This window comes from Musa acuminata, chromosome BXJ2-1 (genome assembly GCF_036884655.1).
Source record: "Musa acuminata AAA Group cultivar baxijiao chromosome BXJ2-1, Cavendish_Baxijiao_AAA, whole genome shotgun sequence".
NCBI lineage: Eukaryota > Viridiplantae > Streptophyta > Magnoliopsida > Zingiberales > Musaceae > Musa > Musa acuminata.
Genome location: NC_088338.1, coordinates 8,976,007 through 8,997,752, shown reverse-complemented (window position 1 = coordinate 8,997,752; position 21,746 = coordinate 8,976,007). Strand labels below are relative to the sequence as shown.

Here is a 21,746-nt window from a genome sequence, read left to right as displayed (position 1 = left end):
TTGCCAAAGAAAATAAAAAAAGCCTTCAGGAAGTCGAAAAACTAAAATGATGTGGCCTGGGGCCCATTAGCCCAACCAATCCTGTGGGGAATTCAGCTGTGGGTTCTCCGATGGAGCCCGAGCACGACTTGGTCCCATGTGACTGATCTCTTTTGCATACCAGCCGTTGGATGCGATGCATCACACGTGGCGGCATGGAAGGCGTGGAGACCGTTGCTTGCGCTCGCTGCATACGTCACGCGCAACGAGCACCCCATGCTCCTCCTCTATATAAATTGTAACCGGAACAGAGATGTCGAGACGTTCCATTTCGGAACCCCCCTTTCTGCTAGCAGTGAAACCAGTGCTTACCCTGTTCTTCTTATTCTTATAGGCAATCTGACCTACTCCGATCTCGAATTCCAGATCGCGGCGCTTCTGTATGGCCTCCATGTCGACCGCCGACTCCGCTTCGATATCCGGACGAAAGCGGTCGTTCCACGCGGCGATCGCCTCCAACCCGACGGAATTCCGATCCGGGTTCCCTCGCCGCGACCATGTTCCCCTCTTCCCGAACATTGAACGCGTCTCTAGTGATGCATTGCTCGATGTGGCGGAGAATGAGGAGGAGGAGGGAGAGTCCACTTCTAGCTGCTTCCAGAGCGACGTCTCCCACGAATCCAAGGTGATTGGGAGCTCTGTGAGCGGGGCTCCCCTGAGTGATCTCCGTCGTATTACCCAAACCTACTCTCGGAGGATCAAGGAAGGCAGGAGTGGAAGAGATCCGAAGCGATCGAAAGTGGAGGTTAGCAAGAGAGACTCCGCTATTGGAACCGAGGTCTCTGAGATCCTCGAGGCGTTTCCTCGTGGGAATTCTAAGAAGAAAGCCCCGGCGAGTAAGGTATTGGAGAAAGAACCGGAGATTTCGGACTCCTCCTGCCTCGGTTCCATCACCGACGTGAATGGCGGCGGAACGCTCAAATCGGCGACGGACGAAGCAGCCGGGAGGTCCCAGATCTCTCGGAACTCGGTGGCGCCAATTAAGAAGCTGCGACGCGATCGGGACCTCGACTCCGATCTCGCCTGCTCCGAGCGGATACCGAACGAGGGCGAGGAGGAGGAGGAGGAGAGTTCAGAGTACTCGACGTGCAACGAGATGACCCTCTCCGAGATCGAGGAGGAGCTCTTTGGCCTTTGCAGCTCCGAGGCGTTCATCTCCGACAATAATTCCTCCTCCTCCTCCGAACTCGTCGTGTCCTCTTCTTCCTCCGACGGCTTCTCCGAGAAGACTCTCGACCGCGCCGCCCCCTCCGCCACCTTCTCCCTCTTCCTCCAGCTCGCGCGGCAGTTCTTGCCGTCGAGCTTCAGCATGGACCCCGGAACTCAATTCGAGGCTTTTGAGGAGTTCACGGTCAGTTTCAGATCCAAATTATTATTTCTGTTAATAAAATATTAAAGTAGAAAAAGTTGAGCCGTTGGATTTGGTGCAGTTGATGAGGTTTGAGGACGAGGAGGACGAGGAGAGCTATCGGAGGCTTCGAAGCCGGGAGAGGAGAGACGCGGCGGTCCACAACTACGCCGAGGAGTACAGCAACACGACGAACGACGGCGGTCTGATCCTGGAGCAACGGATCGTGATGATTAACTGGATGGTGGAGGTGAGCGATCCCTTGATATACTCGTCCCCACTTCCTCGTTATTATTGGCTGTTCATTTTCTGAGTAGTCTCCTCGTATTTGTCCTGTTGAGTTCCAGTGCTCCGCCGGAACTGGAAGAAGTTCACACTTGTCCTTTTCTGATTCGTTAGTTCTGTTCGGTAGTGCAGAAAGTGCCACATGCTTTCCTCAGTGCCCTTTTTCTGTTGGCCTCGGGCTGACATCCTCATGTATATTAAAAACAACATATAAGAGAAACTCGATTTACCCGCGTACCAGTTACGCGTGTAACTGCATCCGGGGACTCATCGAATCATCTCTGTCTCAAATGTCAGGGCGGGCGGTGAAATAGGGTAGCTGTAAACATGTACGAAAATTATTTCAGAACATAATCGACGTGGATTTGAAGTTGCTATTCTGTGCTTATAAAATAACATGTTTACCTTTATTATTTTCTGAATCATATATTTGATTCAGGAAGGGTTGAAATTAACTCACGCTACTTCACCTGGCCACTGAAGGCGCTCGTGATTGGAGGATGTGACACGACACGTGGGGTCATGAGCAGTGCATTTATGGAATTGTGTATTAGGAGCAACCAAGAGCGCCTCTCGAGCGAGGCTTAATATAGTGGAGAAGACCTTCGTTCCTTTTCATGATTTTCCATTTCTTTTTCGTGATAAGTTCTTTGTCTTCCGTGATATTTTTTCTGTGATTTTGTGCTATTATCTATGTTCTTTCTAATTTCTTGTGCCTCTGTGGTTATACTTCTACTTGACTCATGTTCGTTGTCAATTTGTGGGTTATATATACTTAATGCTTTTAGTTCTGCTCATGCATTTGGCTTTTCTTTACCCAAGCTCCATTTATGGTCTGTTTTTATGCATTAATGATATTTTCTATACCCAGTTGAGTTTGTTCGGTATGTTTTTTTTCATCTTTTTCTCCTCTAATTTTTAATCTTCTTTGAGCATCATGTTGTCTAACTTTAGTTCCTAACCTAACTCTAATCTGAATCATTCAATTCTCATTCTCAGGGTCACCAATCCAGACACAAAAGACACTTGCCTTTGATCTAAGGCAGCTTTGAATGAATAGTTTAACATTAGTTCGAGTCCTATTTTGACTCAAATTTTGCTTGAACGAAGTTAAGCGAGTCGATCGCAAGATCTAATCAAGTCCAAATATTATAGTTCAGGTTCTATATGGGCGTTCATTGGATTTACATTCAATTATATTTTTTTAAGATATGAGAAAAAAAAATATCATTTTACTTTCAAACTCTTATAGATGGATTTTCTATTTTACCCCTTTAATGTGGTTTTATTACGGATTTGAGTATCATGAATGGTTTTGTTGGGGAGCAGCATTCGAGTGCGATGGAGCTGCAGAGTGAGACGCTGTTCTTGGGGGTGAGCTTGATGGACCGCTTTCTGAGCAGGGGATACTTCAAGAGCGAAAAAAACCTCCAGTTGCTAGGGATAGCTTGCGTCACTCTTGCCACCCGAATCGAAGAGAACCAACCTTACAACAGGTGACTAAGCTTGTTGATTCTTTAGGTATTAACCCGTTTAGTTCTTATGCTTTCCTGTTAAGAAAATTTTGATATTGATTATAAATGATGCTACAATGAGCATCTCTAGAGTGACTTCTGGAGTCACCGGTCAGCATATGATTTTACTTTCTACCTGAATAAGTTTTATTTGCATAACAACTTTGGTTATAAATTGCTCGTCCTCTATCTCAATTTAGCTAAATATACTACTGGGAAACTAAGATGGAAACCATGTATTGGCTAGGCTAGTTTACGTGGTCAAACAATGGAGCGTAGCATTTTTCAACAGAAGAAATCGCATCAGTGGAATCAAAAGATAAATTCAGAACATTTTTCAACAGAAGAAATCGCATCAGTACACATGAAATAGAATTATTGAGATTGTAAAGCCCATAGCACCTTATTCATCAACGATTTAGCATGGATTAGTTCATTGAATCCTGGTTCGGTTTTCATATAGCTGCATGATTACAATGTCACCTGTATCTTTGTTATGGTATCAGCATACGGCAGATATCGTTCAAGGTGGGGAACAACTATTACAGCAGAAGCGAAGTTGTAGCCATGGAATGGGTGGTGCAAGATGTTCTAAGATACAAATGTTTACTTCCAACAACTCACCATTTCCTCTGGTAATCCACTCTTTTGAATGTTCCTTCTGTCCAGAGCACAAATCGAGGCAATAAAACATCAGGCCTTTGATTTCCTGGGCCTGTAAATTTCTTCCAGGTTTTATCTCAAGGCAGCAAGAGCAGATGCCAATGTACAGAATCTGTCGAAATACTTGGCCGTCTTATCCCTTCTGGACCATGAAAGGCTTTCCTACTGGCCATCTAGCATAGCAGCCGGCTTGGTCATCCTTGCTTGCCTGGCCACCAACCATGATGACTCGTGCCAAATGGTTATGGAGGTAAATTCGACGTCTGCCTTGTGTGCATGCATTTATGAGTACATAACCAGAAAATGGAAATATATTCATACAAAAATCCCTGAGTTCAAATTCTGTGATACGGTTTATCAAACTTGAATTTGACTATTAACAACTTATCAGAAACTTGAATAGTTTTTGGTGAGATGCTTTATGATCTTAGTTACGGAATGAAACCTTTTATCAAAAGAAACAAAAGTGGAAAGTCAACTGTGTAGAATCAACCTTGCACATTGTATTGCTTTGGTGGTTATTGTTAACTCTAGTTCTATATCTGCAGACCCATGTTAGAACAAAGAACGATGATCTACCGGAATGCATGCAGGTTCTCTCTCTCTCTCTCTCTCTCTCTCTCACACACACACACACACACATCCCGTAGAGTAAATAACACATTTTTTTTCTGAATTAAGATGATTTTGAGCTTTTGTTTAACTGAACTACGTAAGTTTTTGTTTTTCAGAGCCTTCAGTGGTTGGTCAAGTACGCATGCTAAGTACAGGGTTTCTAGTAATAATGAAATTAGAACTGAGTTCATCAAAACACTAAAGGAGGAGGTAAGTAATAAACATAGCCTTTATAGATAACACTAGATTCTTGTGCATTTTTGCTCAGCTTGGAATTCCTTCCACTAGAAATTAGTGCGCTATCAAAAGTATACAGATGAGTGCTAACAGCTACTTCGATCAACATTAATTGCTGAGTTTGTAATCGTGTTGTAATTCTACAGTAAAACACATCATCGTTTGTACCAAACTTCCAAACTTTATTTCGGTAGCAAGTTGTATTTTCCTGCTTCAAATCAATTTCATTTTTCAATTGCATAGCAACCTACATCAACAAAAGAGGCATTTAAATCAACCTCTTCAATAGTAGGTTCATATTGTTTTCGTTTAATTTGTACGATGATAAAGAGTATGACAAAGAATTCCTTCAGTTTATTCCTCGCACTCTTGACCTGTGATTTCATTTTCTTAATTCGGGTACATATGATGTCAATAAGCTATCAGATTAATTTTCATGATTCGCCATAATTGGGCGAGGGAGTGTGGGTGGTGGGGAAAGGCTTAATAAGCGCCGGTCAGGTTGTCTCGAAGAGGGACCGGGGGAGCGTTGTGGGTGGATCGATTATTTGCAATCAGATCAACTATGATCTATATTTGATGATTATGAACTATATAATGGACATTACACTTTGCTCATCGGATGATGATCTTTTTCTAGTTTGAATATGATCTGATCTATAAGCACCACAATATTTGTATATTTGAGTTACGTAGGATACCGTCGAGTGATTATAGCAAGAACACTTTTAACAAATTAATTAATGAGATAGTTATAAAATTTCGGGTAAAATCCAAAGTATATTCTTTATCATAATTGACAAAAAATTTGATCAGACATCCTAAAGAAACACCATGGTAAGACTAAATAAATGAGGCTCATGTCGTTCAAAGCATCTATAAGTTTGGCATTTTGTTATTTAAAGATATAAAATATTTGGCTCTAAATTAATTAGGATTTTATATTATTAATGCTATTGAATATGTGGTAAAAATTTGTTTGTATTTTGTCATATATTTCCAGTATCTTCTCCTCGTGTGTGGAATCGAAATCCTTAATGCACTCTTCATTGTATTTATTGGATTTATGACAATATATTGACTAAAACTAATTATCAAGTTTGTCGAACATTACGTAGCTCATCGAGTATTTAAATATAGTTGAAGAATACATAGTAACTGAATAGTCAATGGTGCGAATATGGATAAAAGATTACATATTAGAAACTGCGAGTTGTCGAAATATTGCTTACACCTAATTGTCTCGATGAATGTTAATGTTAGCAATATCACTTGCTTTACCCATGGAGTTATCAAGTAAAGATCAAAGCATGCTTAAAAAATTTTGCTAATATAAGGTGGATTAAAACTTAATTCAAGAACATAGACCTCTACACCCGCATAGTCCTTATGTAAGCTTCTCACATCAAGCGAATCCAAAATTCAACTGAGAAATCTCTTTTGATGGGTTTCAGAGGTTTCTCCTGATAACGTTGAGTTTTAGCAAATTAAGAATACTTTTAGCAAATTAATTAACGAGATAGCTATAAAAATCTACATTCTTTTGTTTTGGGGTAAAATCAAAGTATATTCTTTAACCTAATTGACAAAAAATTTGATCAAGCACCCTAAAGAAACACCATGGTAAGGCTAAATAAAGGAGGCTCGTGATGTTCAAAGCATCCGTAAGTTTAGCTTTTGGTTATTTAAAGATATAAAATATTAGGCTCTAAATTAATTAAGATTTTATATTATTAATGTTATTGAATATGTGGTAAAAAGTTGGAATCGAAATCCTTAATACACTTTTCATTGTATTTATTATATTTATGATAATATATTGATTAAAACTAATAATCAAGTTTGTCGAACATTATGTAGCCTATCGAGTATTTGAATATGGTTAAAGAATACATAGTAACTGAATGGTTAATGATATTTATTAGATTTATGATAATATATTGACTAAAACTAATCATCAAGTTTGTTGAACATTATGTAACCCATCGAATATTTGAATATGGTTGAAGAATACATAGTAACTGAATGGTCAATGGTGCAAATTTGGATAAAAAATTGCATATTAGAAACTGCGATTTGTCGAAATGTTGCTTAAACGTAATTGTCTCCATGAATGTTAATGTTAGCAATATCACTTGTTTTACCCATGAAGTTATCAAGTAAAGACCAAAGCATGCTTCAAAAATTTTGCTAATATAAGGTGGATTAAAACTTGGTTCAAGAACATAGACCTCTACACCCGCATAGTCCTTATATAAGCTTCTCATATCAAGTGAATCCAAAATTCAGCTAGGAAATCTCTTTTGATGGTTTCAAAGGTTTCTCCTGATAACGTTAAGTTTTAGCAAATTAAGAACATTTTTAGCAAATTAATTAATGAGATAACTATAAAAATCTACATTCTTTTGTTTTGAGGTAAAATCCAAATCCAAAGTATATTCTTTAACCTAATTGATAAAAAATTTGATCAGGTACCCTAAAGAAACACTATGGTAAAGCTAAATAAAGGAGGCTCGTGTCGTTCAAAGCATCCGTAAGTTTGGCTTTTGGTTATTTAAAGATATAAAATATTAGGCTATAAATTAATTAGGATTTTATATTATTAATGTTATTGAATATGTGGCAAAAATTTATTTGTATTTTGTCATATATTTGTAGTATATTCTCCTCGCGTGTGGAACAAAATCCTTAATACACTTCATTGTATTTATTAGATTTATGACAATATATTGACTAAAACTAATCATCAAGTTTGTCAAATATTATGTAGCCTATCGAGTATTTGAATATGGTTGAAGAATATATAGTAACTGAATGGTCGATGGTATTTATTGAATTTATGATAATATATTGACTAAAACTAATCATCAAGTTTATCGGACATTATGTAGCCCATCGAATATTTGAATATAGTTGAAGAATACATAGTAACTGAATGGTCAATGGTGTAAATTTGGAAAAAAGGTTGTATATTAGAAACTAAGATTTGTCAAAATGTTGCTTACACCTAATTGCCTCGATAAATGTTAATGTTAGCAATATCACTTGCTTTACCCATGGAGTTATCAAGTAAAGACCAAAGCATGCTTAAAAACTTTTGCTAATATAAGGTGGATTAAAACTTGGTTCAAGAATATGAACCTTTACACCCGTATAGTCCTCATGCAAGCTTCTCACATCAAGCGGAAATCTCTTTTGATGGGTTTCAGATGTTTCTCCGTATAACGTTAAGTTTTAACAAATTAAGAACACTTTTAGCAAATTAATTAATAAGATAGCTATAAAAATTTACATTCTTTTGTTTTAGGTAAAATCCAAAGTATATTCTTTGACCTAATTGATAAAAAATTTGATTAGGCACCCTAAAGAAATACCATAGTAAAGCTAAATAAAGGAGGCTTGTGCCGTTCAAAGCATCAGTATGTTTGACTTTTAGTTATTTAAAAATATGAAATATTAGGCTCTAAATTAATTAGGATTTTATATTATTAATGTTATTGAATATGTGGAAAAAAAATATTCATATTTTATCATATATTTGTTGTATCTTCTCATGGAATCAAAATCCTTAATGCACTCTTTATTATATTTATTGGATTTATGACAATATATTGACTAAAACTAATCATCAAGTTTGTCGAACATTATGTAACCAATCGAGTATTTGAATATAGTTGAAGAATACATAGTAACTGAATAGTCAATGGTATTTATTGGATTTATGACAATATATTGACTAAAACTAATCATCAAGTTTGTCGAACGTAGCCCATGGAGTATTTGAATATGGGTGAAGAATACATAGTAACTAAATATTCAATTGTGTAAATTTGGATAAAAGATTGCATATTAGAAACTACGATTTGTCGAAATATTGCTTACACCTAATTGCCTCGATGAATATTAATGTTAACAATATCACTTGCTTTACCCATGGAGTTATCAAGTAAAGACCAAAGCATGCTTCAAAAATTTTGCTAATATAAGGTGGATTAAAACTTGGTTCAAGAACATGGACCTTTACACCCGCATAGTCCTAATGCAAGTTTCTCACATCAAGCGAATCCAAAATTCAACTGGAAAATCTCTTTTGATGGGTTTCAGAGATTTCTCTTGATAACGTTAAGTTTTGGCAAATTAAGAACACTTTTAGCAAATTAATTAATGAGATAGCTATAAAAATCTACATTCTTTTGTTTTGAGGTAAAATCCAAAGTATATTCTTTGACCTAATTGATAAAAAATTTGATCGGGTATCCTAAAGAAACATCATGGTAAGGCTAAATAAAGGAGGCTCGTGACGTTCAAAGCATCAATAAGTTTGGCTTTTGGTTATTTAAAGATATAAAATATTAGGCTCTAAATTAATTAAGATTTTATATTATTAATGTTATTGAATATGTGATAAAAATGTATTCGTATTTTGTTATATATTTGCAGCATCTTCTCCTCGTGTGTGGAATCAAAATCCTTAATACACTCTTTATTATATTTATTAGATTTATGACAATATATTGACTAAAACTAATCATCAAGTTTGTCAAATATTTTGTAACTAATCAAGTATTTGAATATGATTGAAGAATACATAGTAACTAAATGGTTAATAGTATTTATTGGATTTATGACAATATATGAACTAAAATTAATAATCAAATTTGTTGAATATTATGTAGAATTCATAGTAAGGTCAATGTTGCGAATTTAGATAAAAGAGTGCATATTAGAAACTGCGATTTGTCGAAATATTGCTTACACCTAATTGTCAACACCTAATTGCTTACACCTAATTGTCAACACCTAATTGCTTTACTCGTGAAGTTATACCAAAGCATGCTTCAAAAATTTTGCTAACATAAGGTGGATTAAAATTTGGTTCAAGAACATGGACCTCTACACCCGTATAGATTCTCGTATCAAGCGAATCCAAAATTCAACTGGGAAATCAAGGTTTCAGATGTTTCTCCTCGTAACGTTAACTGATCCGGTGAACCGCCATTGCCAGGGTACTATTTCATCTCGCGCCACCGCGGTGTTCACCTTTCATTCTCTCGCCGTTCCCGGCCACGGCATCGCATCGCGTCCGTTGGATTTCCAATTTGCTCCCTCGTCCACCGTTGACGACCACATGCCTCCGCGCCTGCCATCTGACGCTAACCGGGCCGAGCCAGGCGACGCGGGTTTCCCCTGGCAGGCCCCCAGCAGATCGCTCGGCTGTCGGGACCCACCTCGCCCGCGGTCCATTTCCCCCTCCCTTCCTCCGGTTTCCCGCGGCTCATCATTTCTTTCCATCTATAAATCAGACCGCTTTCCTCCGGCTCCAACTATATTAATCTCTCCCTCCCTCCTCGCCCCATCTCCATAGCCCCTCCCCCTCTTCTTCTGGAGATGAAACATGGTAATCCCTACAACTTCTATCGCAAATTACGTACTGTTTTAAGCAATATCTCGTACAATCTTGATCGCCATAGAGATCTCGGTTTCTGGATCTCGACAACAAGGGTTGCGCGGCGAACCAGACGAGCGAAGCCGAGGACGAGGGGAGGAGGCGGAGAGGGCAAAACCAGAGGCCGGCATGGCTGGAGCAGCTCTTGAGCACCGACTTCTTCGGGCCGTGCGAGGCGCACAAGGACATAAAGAAGAGCGAGATCAACATCTACTGCGTCGACTGCCGCTGCAGCATGTGCGCCAACTGCCTCTCCCTGCCGTCCTCCCCTCACCGCCGCCACCGCCGCCTCCAGATCCGCCGCTACGTCTACCAGGACGTCGTCCGCGTCCTTGACATCCATAAACTTCTCGATTGCTCCAAAGTCCAGGTATCATCATCATCATCTCGATTCTTATCAAATCTCAAATCAATCGCGGCATGGAATCTTCGAAAAAAATAAAAATGTATATATACCATATATAATAATCTTTTGCTATAAATTTGACAGTCTTATACGGTGAACAGTGCCAAGGTGTTATTCCTCCACCCCCGGAATCAATCGAAGTCGTCCAAACCCAACCCCGGCAGCCCTCTTTGCAACATGTGCAGTCGCTCCGTTGCCGAGCCCAATCGCTACTGCTCCGTCGCCTGTAAGGTATGTGTAGGTGACCCTTAAATCACACAGTCGCCGTCCGACCCATACTTGCAATTATATGCCTCCAGGTGTTCGACGATTCCAAGGACGCATCCACCGCCCATGTTGATGAGTGCGACCGATCAGAGCCGTGCTTACCACATCTGACGTCTGACTTCGAGGACGAGCCCGATGCTGAAGCGTCCGACGCGAGCCAGGATGGGCGTCCCGACTCGCCTCGCCCCGGTTGGAGGACACGTGTCAGGAAAGGAGTTCCCCAAAGGTCGCCATTCTTCTAATTGAATCCAACCTACTTACCATTTGTTTAGCCGTCGAATCAATAAATGCTTAGTAAATAAATAGCTAATTAAACGCATATCATCATTCCATTTCTGTTATATCTGTGCTTATATTTGGAGTATTTTTTTTCTGACTTATCAAATTAGAAATCCAGATGATGAAAACATGATGGTGGAATCAAAATTGGATGTAGATATCTCTTATGTTTCATAAGATTTTGAGAAATCGATCGATCTTGAATACACTCTTTTATTGCAGATCGAGCATAAAAGCTGTTTTTTGTGAATTCTCTGATGAATTTAGGAGGTATTTTACATGAAAGTGAAGTCCTTGATTAGGAACACTCAAAAAGTCTACTAAGTGGGGATCACAAACATCATTATGATGTTTAAGCATCTATTAGCATAGGAATCATGATCCATGTGGAGCAATGGTACGTAATGATTATGATCAAAGCATGCTTTGAAGAGAGTGATATGTGATTTGTTGGACCCATAAGTATCCTCTCTCTTTATATATGAAACTTACCGCTTGTGAAACAATACATTTTATATGTTGTCCTCATTCTTTCTATTGTATTACACAAGTGTTGCATGTTTTATATCCATCTTTATTAAACTCTAGTTAATAGGTCATTGGTTAAACTAGTGGAAGAGGATATATATAGTATCTTAAAGATAATATATATAATAAAAATGTTTTTTAAATAGAAACATAAGAGGATAATAATCAAAGAAAATGATAGTCTTGAGGATAAAAAATAGTAAATATAATAATAAGATTCAAATTCAACAACAATAACAAGATATCAAATCCCAATTATTTGGGGTTGATTATATGTATCTTTTGTTCTGTTAAGTTAAAATTATTTATAGTTATATTTATATTTTTTATTAATTTTTTTTAGATATTACTCTATCTGTATCATGAGCGTTGATCATTCCACATCTCTTAACTATCTCATACGTCTCCTAATAAAAATCTTTATCATTAGCGTTAAGCATTGATCCAAGTGCTTGGATCCCTCTCAGTTGCTACTTCTTCCCTTCAGCGAAAGCTAAAAAGGGGGCTCAAAATGTCGATGGAGCATAGCACCATTCGATGCCTCCAGCGTCAACCCGCAGCGCTTCCTCAACGAAGCCCTCAAAACCATCGACGATACGGTCGACGGAGCCTTGTTAGATATCATTGGTACCTGAAAAGTAAAAACATCATTGCCATATGTTGGATGTGTCGACTCGTGCTGTATGTGATTGATTTCATACATAGCATTAGATCTCCCAATGATAAGAACAAAACCATAAAACTTGGGATGGAGGAGGTCATCTCAAACTGGCTCATCAGTGGGCAGGAGTGTTGGAGCTGCATGCACTCATATGTACTGCCACAAATTAGCAAAAGGTAGCTACACTAAACATAAGAATAAACCATAAAATTCTCAAACAACAAGCTGACCACTGGGAACTTTGGTGATTGCAACTACGACAGCTAGCATTTTCTGCAACGAACAAGCATCAAGATGTTATATCATGTGTTCCTTAGAAATGCTTACTATTTCTTAAATGTCGTTGCCAGCCCTTTTTTTTTCTTTTTTTTGCATCGACAAGAATTTGATGACATGTAGTACACATAAATTAGACACAACATGATATTATAAGGTAATGTTTAACATTTATTTCAAAATGGTAGAATCCAGTATTATGTGTTCCTTCAAATGCTTACAATTTCTTAAATATCTTCAAGCCTTGTAGATGAAATGCCTGCAAAAACATGTGAATGAATGTCTGCCATCCTTTTCATCCTTTAATAATTTGTTTGAGAAAGAGGAATTTTACCATTGTCAGGAACCATCTGTTTGTCACTGCTCAAACTGTGCTTCTTCCGAACCTTTTCTTGTTTCATGTTTTCCAATCTATTGCTCTCTAGTTCTGCCACTTTCTGATGCAGCTTGGATGCTGATTCTGCTAACTCTGAAACAACAGCAGATTCAGTGTCAACATATAAAACAATAAAAAGGCAAGAAAAACAAAAGCTGGGTCATATAAATACGTGGTCGTGTCGGGTGTTCCATCGTATTACATTATATGCTGATTTGTTGAAGTTAGTTAAAACCATAATTTCGTACCGTATCGAAGTTTCGACGTTCGTTCGGTACGGTACAGTATAAAACTGTATATCGTATATTTATAAAAGGCAACGTCGTATCGTCTCGACGACGTCGCCTCGCTTATATATATATATATATATATATATATATATATATATATATATATATATATATATATATATATATATATATATATATATATATATATATATATATATATATATATATATATATATATATATTGTTCCATCCGATAACGAGCGGTTCGTATACCGATAAGCTGACGGACCAGTACGTACCACCCGTATCGAACGATATTATTCGAAATTACATACCTTGGTTAAAACAATATAAGAACGAAGGCAATACTTCTCCCACTTGCTTATTCGCTTATCCAGAACAGTTCGAGTAAGTGATGAAGGAAAGATACACCCTATTAGAAAGAAAAAAAATAACAATTATCATTTTGTTAGTGTTATGTTCGTTTTATTTTTTGAGCTTTAAATAATAGTTTATTAAATTTATTTAGTTCAGCAAAAATCGGATATAAGTTTATTTGATATTTATTTATTATTAAGAGTCCAAGACTCTAGGTGGAATTATATAAATAAGGATGTATCTGTTTATTTTTAACAAGCAATGAAATATTAGTCAGTCTTTTGACAAACCCAGTTCATTTCCCTCAAAGTAATCATCCTTTTTTCTCCTTTTTCTTTTATGATAAAACCCTAGGGTCTTATCGTACTAAATCTATACTATAGATGTGTGATCATCCCAAAATACTATAGATGTGTGATCAGTAACATATCTATATTAGTTATCAGTTAATAAAAAAATTATCAATAATCAAGCTTCCATAGTACTATGAGAGACAAAACTGAAGTAGATGGGAAATAGATATGAACGAACAACAATTACCTCACTGAAAAACTTGTCACATTGATTTGAGAACCTTAGCCGGATTTGATGTATGATCTTGCTTTCTTAACTAATGATGATTCCCAAGTCCTATAGATGTGTGATCAATAACATATCTATATTAGTTATCAGTTAATAAAAAGAATGTCAATAATCAAACTTCCATGATACTATGAGAGACAAAACTCTAAAGTAAATGAGAAATAGATATAAACGAACAACAATTACCTCACTGAAAATCTTATCATATGAATTTGAGAACCTCAGCCTGATTTGATGTATGATCTTGCTTTCTTAACTAATGACAATCATCATGTATATGCAAATTACTTTCCAACTATTTTTCAATAAGCCAATATCACATTATTTTTATTTTAGTTCACAATATAAATAATAGAAGAAGCAACCAAGAACACAGAAGTTTTAGTGAAGAAATACATGATTAATTACCAAATCTCACAGTGTCCAAGCTACCAAAACTAATAAAAAGTAAAAAAAAAAAACCAGACAAGTTGCTTAAACGTCCTTAGAAGATCAGAGGATATGAACAGCAGCAAACTACCAAATGAACCTAAACATCCTAATGGTTTATCAGACTGTAAAATTTCAGTAAACAATATGTTCTTGCAAATCCAAGATCAACCTCTTTCTTCAACCGATACTTAATAAAACCGATATTTAATCGAACTAAGTAACACTGTCTCTAACCACAAATGACAATGTAATTAAGTTCAAAATCACTATAATATCATATGGTCTTGGGTTAATTATATATTATCTAATGTAATTAGTTATATTTAATATTTTGATCCCTATACTTTCAAAAGTTACATTTGTATATTTACGAAGTGAAATATTTAACGTTGTTGCTCCAATAGAACTTCTTTCTTTTTTTTATTTTTAATCTTGTGAAATTATCTTTTTAATCCTATATAACGATTTCATTATTTTACTTTCATAAATATAAAAATCTTATTATAATTTTTAAAAATATATGAATCGAAATAATAAAGATTGCTAGTTACATGAGTAATTTGTAATTAGCCCCGTGGTCTTCACCATTCCTAAAGGATCATTAAAAAGGAAACAAATCAAATATCATGCAACAATGGAAGGTGGACATTGTATAGGATCAACAACAAGATAGGGTTAAACTCGCACTAAAGTAACTTACCTTGGCCAGCTCCTCAGACCGATCGGCGCCAAGGGCAGTGATTTGTGGTGCTTGCCTGGAAGAAAACAGACAAATGATCGGTGACGAAGGTGAAAGACACACATCGGGCAAAATGGGAAATAAAAGGGGAAGAGGACGAGACGAAGACGGAAATGGAGGCAGAAATCGAAGGCTCCGTCAACCATGTCGCCGACGGCATTGAGGACTTCATTGAGGAAGCGCTGCGGGTTGAGGTTGTAGGCATCGAACACCGCCTCGCTCTCGCTTCCCTACATCACCATTCCTAAAGGATCATTGGGATTTAAGCCGCAGCCGTTGCACCGGGACCACGCAATATGGTCGGTCTCTCACGTACTCATGTGGTGGCGCGGCGTCGGCCCCCCATTCTCCTGCCACGCGCGGCTCTCTCCAGCTCCATGGGGCCTCCATCTCTCGATCGCGGGGGTGCAACCGATGTGGACAGGAGCAAGAAAAGTCGCGGGACCGAGCCACTACAAGAAGGAACGATAGACGAGGAGGAGGAGCGAAGGGGAGCCGCCGGGGGGAGGGCGAGGCGATGCACTACAACAACCAACGATGGAGCAAGAGCGAGGGGAGCCACGGGGCCGAGTACGATGAAGATAGAGGACGCGGCAACCGCCATCATTACGTGATTGGCGAGAGAGAGAGAGAGAGAGAGAGAGAGAGAGAGAGCCTAATCGAACAAAACCCCTACCGATGAGATGGAGACATCCAACTGAAAGGAGGTTATTGTTTTTTTGTTTTTTGTTTTTTATTTTTTATTTTACATATGTGTCCAACCAAAATATTAAAAATATCATATTTACCATTCATATATATATATATATATATATATCGTATGTATGTAAGAAACAATTGGCGACAAGCCTGATGAGATGAGATGATCGAGTTATGTTGATGTCATCAGCTACAGCTTGAGTTTTGGGTGCACACACAGACTAATGCAACACAAGTTTGCCTCAGGTGTGGCTCATATCATGAATAACTATTATCATTCGCACAGGAATCATGAGAACGAGGGGAAGAATTACCCTCTCTCAATCTGCATGGTATAATCCTCCTCAACAATACATCATTGTCTGTAGAGTGAGACATGTTGGTTCTGTTCCATGCAATATCATTATTTCTATCCATTCATCCAACTTGTCTAGCCAAAAATCAAAACATATCTTGGTATATTCTTCTGGGTGGTTCTGCTAAAAATCACAATACATGATTAAAGAAGCAAAAAAGAAAAGGAACAAATCATAGCCAAAGAAGAAACAAAGTGAATGGACAAACCTTTGGTTGAAACTTGAGTTTCTTGTACAACTCATTTCTCTCTTTTTCCCCGTTGAGCTCATCTTCCATCAGCCGAAGTGAAAGCATCCGCAAAGCCTAGTGGCCCTGTCGGAATGCTGGTGCGGGTGTTGTCCAAGCTAGCGAGGAATGAGGTCGTGGCTCCATCCACATGGCTGCGGTCCTCCAATGCCTGCCATTTCTCTAGTGCTTGCGGAAGTGTCATGTCGAGGTCGATGCCGTAGCTTTCCTCTGAGTCTGGATCTGAAGGCTTCCAGAGCTCTGCGAGTGACGAGAGAACATTGACTGCGTGACTCATGTCCGGCCTTTGGTGAGGCTCTCGAGCACAGCAGTGGCCAGCGAGCTCCGCAACAGTGCTGATGCTAGCTGAGGTATCCTCATCGAGGTCGATGGTGGGATCGATGGCCTTGTGAAATGCATCCTTGTTAAGCAGCATCCTCCAAAACCACGTCACCAAGTGCACATTCTCCTCGGGTTGGCTCTCATCCAGCGCCTTTCTACCAGTGATCAGCTCCATCAGTATCACTCCAAAGCTAAACACATCAACCTTTGTGGTCACACGCCCAGTAACTGCAAATGAGTTAGGAGGATCAGTAACATTTCATGTTTTCGACCGACACAAGAATAGGAAAACCATGGTAACTTAGACCTGTATGAGATGCTAATCGCAGTTAATTTGATGAATCTTTACACATGAATGACCGAACCTGACCACAAGGTGAAGACTCTAAAAGGCCAAGACATAAAGTAAAATGAAGGTTTGTCAATTCTTTTGTCCATGCAAATACTTTTTTCTTGTCCATGATTGAGAAACATGTAATAGATGATGCACTTAATGTGTTGTAACAAAAGAAAATATTAGTTTGATGTGGCCAAAAACTAAGAGAAGCTCTATCAATGCATGAAACAACATGCAGAATGCATGTACTATTAGAACTTTTTCTATTTCGTCGGCTTAGCTCTGTGGGCAAAATAACCATCAATAATACCTACAGCACCATAATCTGATTGTTGACGACACATACGAAATACAAGTGCTCTCTCAAATTTTCTAAACCAGTTTGTTCATCTAATAGAAGAACATGATGAGCGACTAATGCTAAGTCGACCACACCACAACCTTCAGATTCAGGGTGATGCTCTTCGTTTGAGTAATGTTTTATACATAATGTTTAGAAATAATTGACCAAATAGCAAACATGGATTATACCAAAATTCTTCTCATTTTTTTCAGGTTCAAAAACATAATGAGTAGCATAAAACTTATAGGAGTTCATTAAAGATAGGTGCAAATTCCTCGTCATGCTCCTCCATGTAACTCTAGAAGTAAGGATTACCTGCATACTCCGGCGCAAGATAACCGAATGTCCCCGCGACTCTCGTCTGGACAGAGCAGCCTTTCTCATCTGGCGCAAGTCGAACGAGTCCAAAGTCCGCAACCTTAGCCTTCATATCATCCCCAAGAAGAATGTTAGAAGGCTTCAGATCCCTGTGGATAAAGCTCTGTTGTGCCAAACTGTGTAAATACTCCACCCCCCTTGCCACATCCAATGCGATACTTAGTCTCTTCTTCCATTCCAATGGCTTCAACCCCGATTCCTTCCATTCGAAAAGATGGCAACTTAGCGTCCCTTGAGGCATGTATTCATAGACCAAAAGCCTCTCGTTTGCATCCAAGCAGTACCCAAGCAGAGACACCAAATTCCGATGCCTGACCTTTGTGAGAACTGAGATTTCTGATTTGAACTCATTTAGGCCCTTTGTCCCCATCACACCTGCCTCCATCCTCTTGACTGCAATCTTGGTGCCATCATGCAGCTCACCCTTGTACACTGTTCCGAATCCACCACGACCTAATATGTTCTCCTCGCTGAAATTGTTGGTCACATTCCTAAGGACTTGAATTGAGATCACCACGTTCCCAGTCTCCACAACATGGACATTGCCCAAAGTCGTGCCATCATCAACGCTCGATCCTGCGACCGTGATCTTAATCGTGTCTGGGTCGGATCGCGAATGCCGTGGGAGTATCACGGTCGTGTTTGGACTCTGAACTCTGCTGCGCTGTTGCAGCTTTCTCTTGTAGTAGCAGAAACCCAACACCACAGCAAGGCTAATTCCGACCACCACAGCAATCACTGAAACTACAATAACGCCCACAGGAACAGAGGAAGGATGGCCATTGCGGCTGCTACTTGCATCAGATAACACATTTGGATTTGAATTGCTATAACCGGTCAAATCCTTCCCAATGTTCTGATTCCCCGCAGTGTTCACCAATACATTCTTGCTAAAGCTCGGAATTTGCCCCCATAAGTTGTTGTTCGACACATCCAATTGCCTGAGAGATGGTAAGCTTGCGAGTGAAGCTGGAATTGTCCCGGTGAGGTTGTTGTTCGACAGCAGCAGCCGCTGCAGTGATGCAATCGATCCAAAGTCCGGCGATATCGTCCCATTCAGACCCATCTTCTGAAGGTTGATCACCGTGATGTTGCCACCGTCGTCACAGCTGATCCCCAACCACCCGCAGGGCTCATTACCCACCCAATTCTCGGCAAACCTAGCAGGATAGCCGAAGTCTTTCACAACAGATAGCAAGACTGTCACGCGGGGATCGCAGTCGCCGGGATTCGGAAGGCAAAAGCGCTCGCCTTTGGGGTCTACGTTGACTTCCTTCACCGAGCTCGGGAAGACGGGCACGGGCCCCTGCAGCAGATTATTGGTGAGGGTGACCTTGCTCAGCGACGGGAGCTGGGTCAAGGACCTGGGGACGACGCCGGTGAGGCGGTTGTCCCTGAGCTGGAGGTCGCGCAGGCGGGTGAGCTGGGAGAAGTCCGGCAGCGGGCCGGAGAAGTCGTTGGAGTGGAGCCAGAGCTCCTCAAGGGCGGTCATGTTCTCGACGAAGGAGATGCCGCCGGAGAAGCGGGCGGCGCCCTGCTGGTTGTTGAGCCAGAGGGAGCGGAGCGGGGTAGCGGCAAAGGCGGCGGGGACTGGGCCCGAGAGGAGGTTGAAGGCGAGGCCGAGGTGGTCGAGGGCGGGGAAGGCGGTGCCGAGGAAGGCGGGGAGGGGGCCGGAGACGCGTGCGAAGTTGGCGGAGAAGTTGACGAGGGCAGCGGCGTCGCGGAGGGAGTCCGGAAGGGACCAGGGGGCGAGGGGGTTGTTGTCAATGAAGGCGGACTCGAGTGAGGTGAGGCCGGTGAAGAAGTCGGCCGGAAGGGAGGAGAAGCTGTTGCCGTGGAGGAGGAGGACCTGGAGGGCGGCGAGGCCGGCAAGGGAGGGGAGGGGTCCCGAGAGGCTGTTCTGCTGGAGCTCGAGGCGGGTGAGGGCGGTGAGACTGCGAACGGCGGAGGGAAGGGAGCCGGAGAGGCTGCAGTTGCCGGCCCGGATGGCCGTGACGCGGCCGCCGGTGCAGGAGACGCCGGCCCAGGCGGAACAGGGTTCGGCGGAGGGGGACCAGGCTAGAGAGGGGGAGCGGTTAGCTCCCAGGCCGGCGGCGATGACCTGCATGGCGGCTAAGTCTCCCGGGTCGGTGTCGGACCCGGCGACGGCGAGAAGCAGCGTCATCAGCAGTAGGTGGCGAAGGAAGCAGCAGACCATGGCTTGTACAGCGAACGAGCAGGTGAAACTAATGTGTGCAGGAGGAGGAAGAAGAAGAAGAAGAAGAAGAAGAAGAAGAAAAAGAAGAAGGTGACGAGGAGCACATGGAATAGAGAAGAGGAGAGAGACGCAAAGAAGAAGAAGAAGAAGGTGACGAGGAGCACGTGGAAGAGAGAAGAGTAGAGAGAGAGAGACGCAAAGAAAGAAGAAAAGCACATGGAGTGGAGCGAGGACGCTTCCTCCGTCTTCTGAAACCCCCAAGACAGGATCCAGGTTTTCTCCAACTCATAGGACCGAAACCTCTTGCCACGTCATTTCCTCGGGGGCTCTAAGGTTGTCGATTTGGTCGCTGCGGAATACGCCACTTGGTGTTTTGGCCTTTTTTTGTTGGCTCGCTGGTGAATCCTGAACCCTGATATGGCCAAGACATATTTCGTACCCGGGCTTCCCTTCTCATTTCTATCACCTAAAACAGTAACCCAGAAAGGAATCCAGAAAGAGCTTCAACACAAAGAACAAAAGCTTTCGTGGGTGCGGTTGCGGGTTTGATTCATATCGGGTGGCATATCATTCATCGATCCATCATTAGATGCGACTTACATCACGATTAGAGGACGTGGAGGTACACGTGCATCACACTCGAATCGTGACTAAACCCGCAACCAAGTCGTGACACGGGCACTTACTGCAGTTCGTAAACACACCCGGTGATCGAGTATTCCTTCAACGCCAGCTGGGGTCTCCTCACCGCCGGCAAACGCGGTGGTTCCGAAGCAGAAAGATCTCTTTGGCCATTTTAACTAACCAAGTGACAAGCTGTAAGTAAACCGAGTCGTGTTTATAGCTTACCTTCTCCGTCATCTGGAGTCTTGTCACCACTCTGAGAACAAGCTTTTGCGTGTTAGATATTTTTGGAAGCCAAAATTTCTCTATCCGACGAAGCGGTGTTAGGCTGTAAGCGTACCGTGGTTCCGGGACCTTCAACATCGCGCGGAGTCCGGTCACTGCGGGAGCGAATAAACTAGTAGTTACCGGATGATTCCGTAAGCAAGCAAGTTCTCTAGGCCATTTTATCCAACTAGGTGATATGCTGTACGCGTACCTCGTATCTCCGGAGCCTTCCCAACCCACAGCAGATGAGAAACCCGCTTAGCAACATCTCCTTTTGTCTCCATTGACAACCTGCAAAGAGAAGGAAGAGCCTCTGTGAATGCCTTTGTTCCATTTCATTCGCAATAGCATACTATCACAGAACTATAACAAGTGTAGACAAGTGTATGGTCAAGAGGTCATATGCACACAACTCTTTGGTTGTGAATTGCAGTCGAAGAAACAAAATAACAAAAATAAAAAACAACAAATTATCGACTCTCCAAAGCATTCTTTTCTTCAATGAAGTCCACAAATAAATTCATGATCAGAACAAGTTGCAGCAAATGTAGATTTACAGAGGACCAGCCACTTTGCAGTATTTAAGCACTCCTGAGAACAATCTTGTCACTGAGCTTCTTCCACTAGAGCATTGGGTGATGTTGAATGATTAGGTCTGAGTTCATAGACTGTGAGT

At 40.7% G+C, this 21,746-nt stretch overlaps 3 protein-coding genes across 5 annotated transcripts; 2 read left to right on the top strand and 1 right to left on the bottom strand.

Moving 5' to 3' along the window:
• Nucleotides 1-299: 299 nt before the first annotated feature.
• Nucleotides 300-4,747, top strand: LOC135598077 (cyclin-SDS-like). Its single transcript, XM_065091603.1, has 7 exons — nucleotides 300-1,390; nucleotides 1,470-1,637; nucleotides 3,002-3,168; nucleotides 3,693-3,821; nucleotides 3,919-4,099; nucleotides 4,398-4,442; nucleotides 4,581-4,747. Exons 1-7 carry the CDS (start codon nucleotides 422-424, stop codon nucleotides 4,611-4,613), a joined length of 1,692 nt encoding a protein of 563 aa, XP_064947675.1. The 5' UTR covers nucleotides 300-421; the 3' UTR covers nucleotides 4,614-4,747.
• A 5,229-nt stretch (nucleotides 4,748-9,976) lies between these two features.
• LOC103994999 (protein RGF1 INDUCIBLE TRANSCRIPTION FACTOR 1-like) lies at nucleotides 9,977-11,507 on the top strand. Of its 2 annotated transcripts, none has more exons than XM_065091602.1 (4): nucleotides 9,977-10,099; nucleotides 10,203-10,517; nucleotides 10,638-10,784; nucleotides 10,853-11,507. In XM_065091602.1, the coding sequence occupies exons 1-4, from the start codon at nucleotides 10,097-10,099 to the stop codon at nucleotides 11,060-11,062; spliced, it is 675 nt and encodes a 224-aa protein (XP_064947674.1). In that variant the 5' UTR covers nucleotides 9,977-10,096; the 3' UTR covers nucleotides 11,063-11,507. The 2 variants fall into 2 exon arrangements, with proteins under 2 accessions (XP_064947674.1, XP_018682127.2); XM_018826582.2 differs by having other exon boundaries at nucleotides 9,984-10,099; nucleotides 10,173-10,517.
• A 4,718-nt stretch (nucleotides 11,508-16,225) lies between these two features.
• On the bottom strand, nucleotides 16,226-20,321 carry LOC135598814 (receptor protein kinase TMK1-like). Of its 2 annotated transcripts, none has more exons than XM_065093166.1 (3): nucleotides 17,920-20,321; nucleotides 16,565-17,152; nucleotides 16,226-16,479 (listed from the first exon to the last, which is right to left on the bottom strand). In XM_065093166.1, the coding sequence occupies exons 1-2, from the start codon at nucleotides 20,177-20,179 to the stop codon at nucleotides 16,623-16,625; spliced, it is 2,790 nt and encodes a 929-aa protein (XP_064949238.1). In that variant the 5' UTR covers nucleotides 20,180-20,321; the 3' UTR covers nucleotides 16,226-16,479; nucleotides 16,565-16,622. The 2 variants fall into 2 exon arrangements, with proteins under 2 accessions (XP_064949238.1, XP_064949239.1); XM_065093167.1 differs by having other exon boundaries at nucleotides 16,226-16,476; nucleotides 17,920-20,319.
• Between the last annotated feature and the right edge of the window lie 1,425 nt (nucleotides 20,322-21,746).

Excerpts from the sequence above, each read along its gene's own strand:
- LOC135598077 (XM_065091603.1), top strand. The coding sequence starts at position 422 with ATGGCCTCCATGTCGACCGCCGACTCCGCTTCGATATCCGGACGAAAG. Across the intron at positions 3,169-3,692 it reads GAGAACCAACCTTACAACAG|CATACGGCAGATATCGTTCA; the intron begins GTGACTAAGCTT and ends TTATGGTATCAG. Across the intron at positions 4,100-4,397 it reads CGTGCCAAATGGTTATGGAG|ACCCATGTTAGAACAAAGAA; the intron begins GTAAATTCGACG and ends CTATATCTGCAG.
- LOC103994999 (XM_018826582.2), top strand. Across the intron at positions 10,518-10,637 it reads TCGATTGCTCCAAAGTCCAG|TCTTATACGGTGAACAGTGC; the intron begins GTATCATCATCA and ends TAAATTTGACAG. Across the intron at positions 10,785-10,852 it reads ACTGCTCCGTCGCCTGTAAG|GTGTTCGACGATTCCAAGGA; the intron begins GTATGTGTAGGT and ends ATATGCCTCCAG.
- LOC135598814 (XM_065093166.1), bottom strand. The coding sequence starts at position 20,179 with ATGGTCTGCTGCTTCCTTCGCCACCTACTGCTGATGACGCTGCTTCTC. Across the intron at positions 17,153-17,919 it reads TCTTGCGCCGGAGTATGCAG|TTACTGGGCGTGTGACCACA; the intron begins GTAATCCTTACT and ends ACTCATTTGCAG.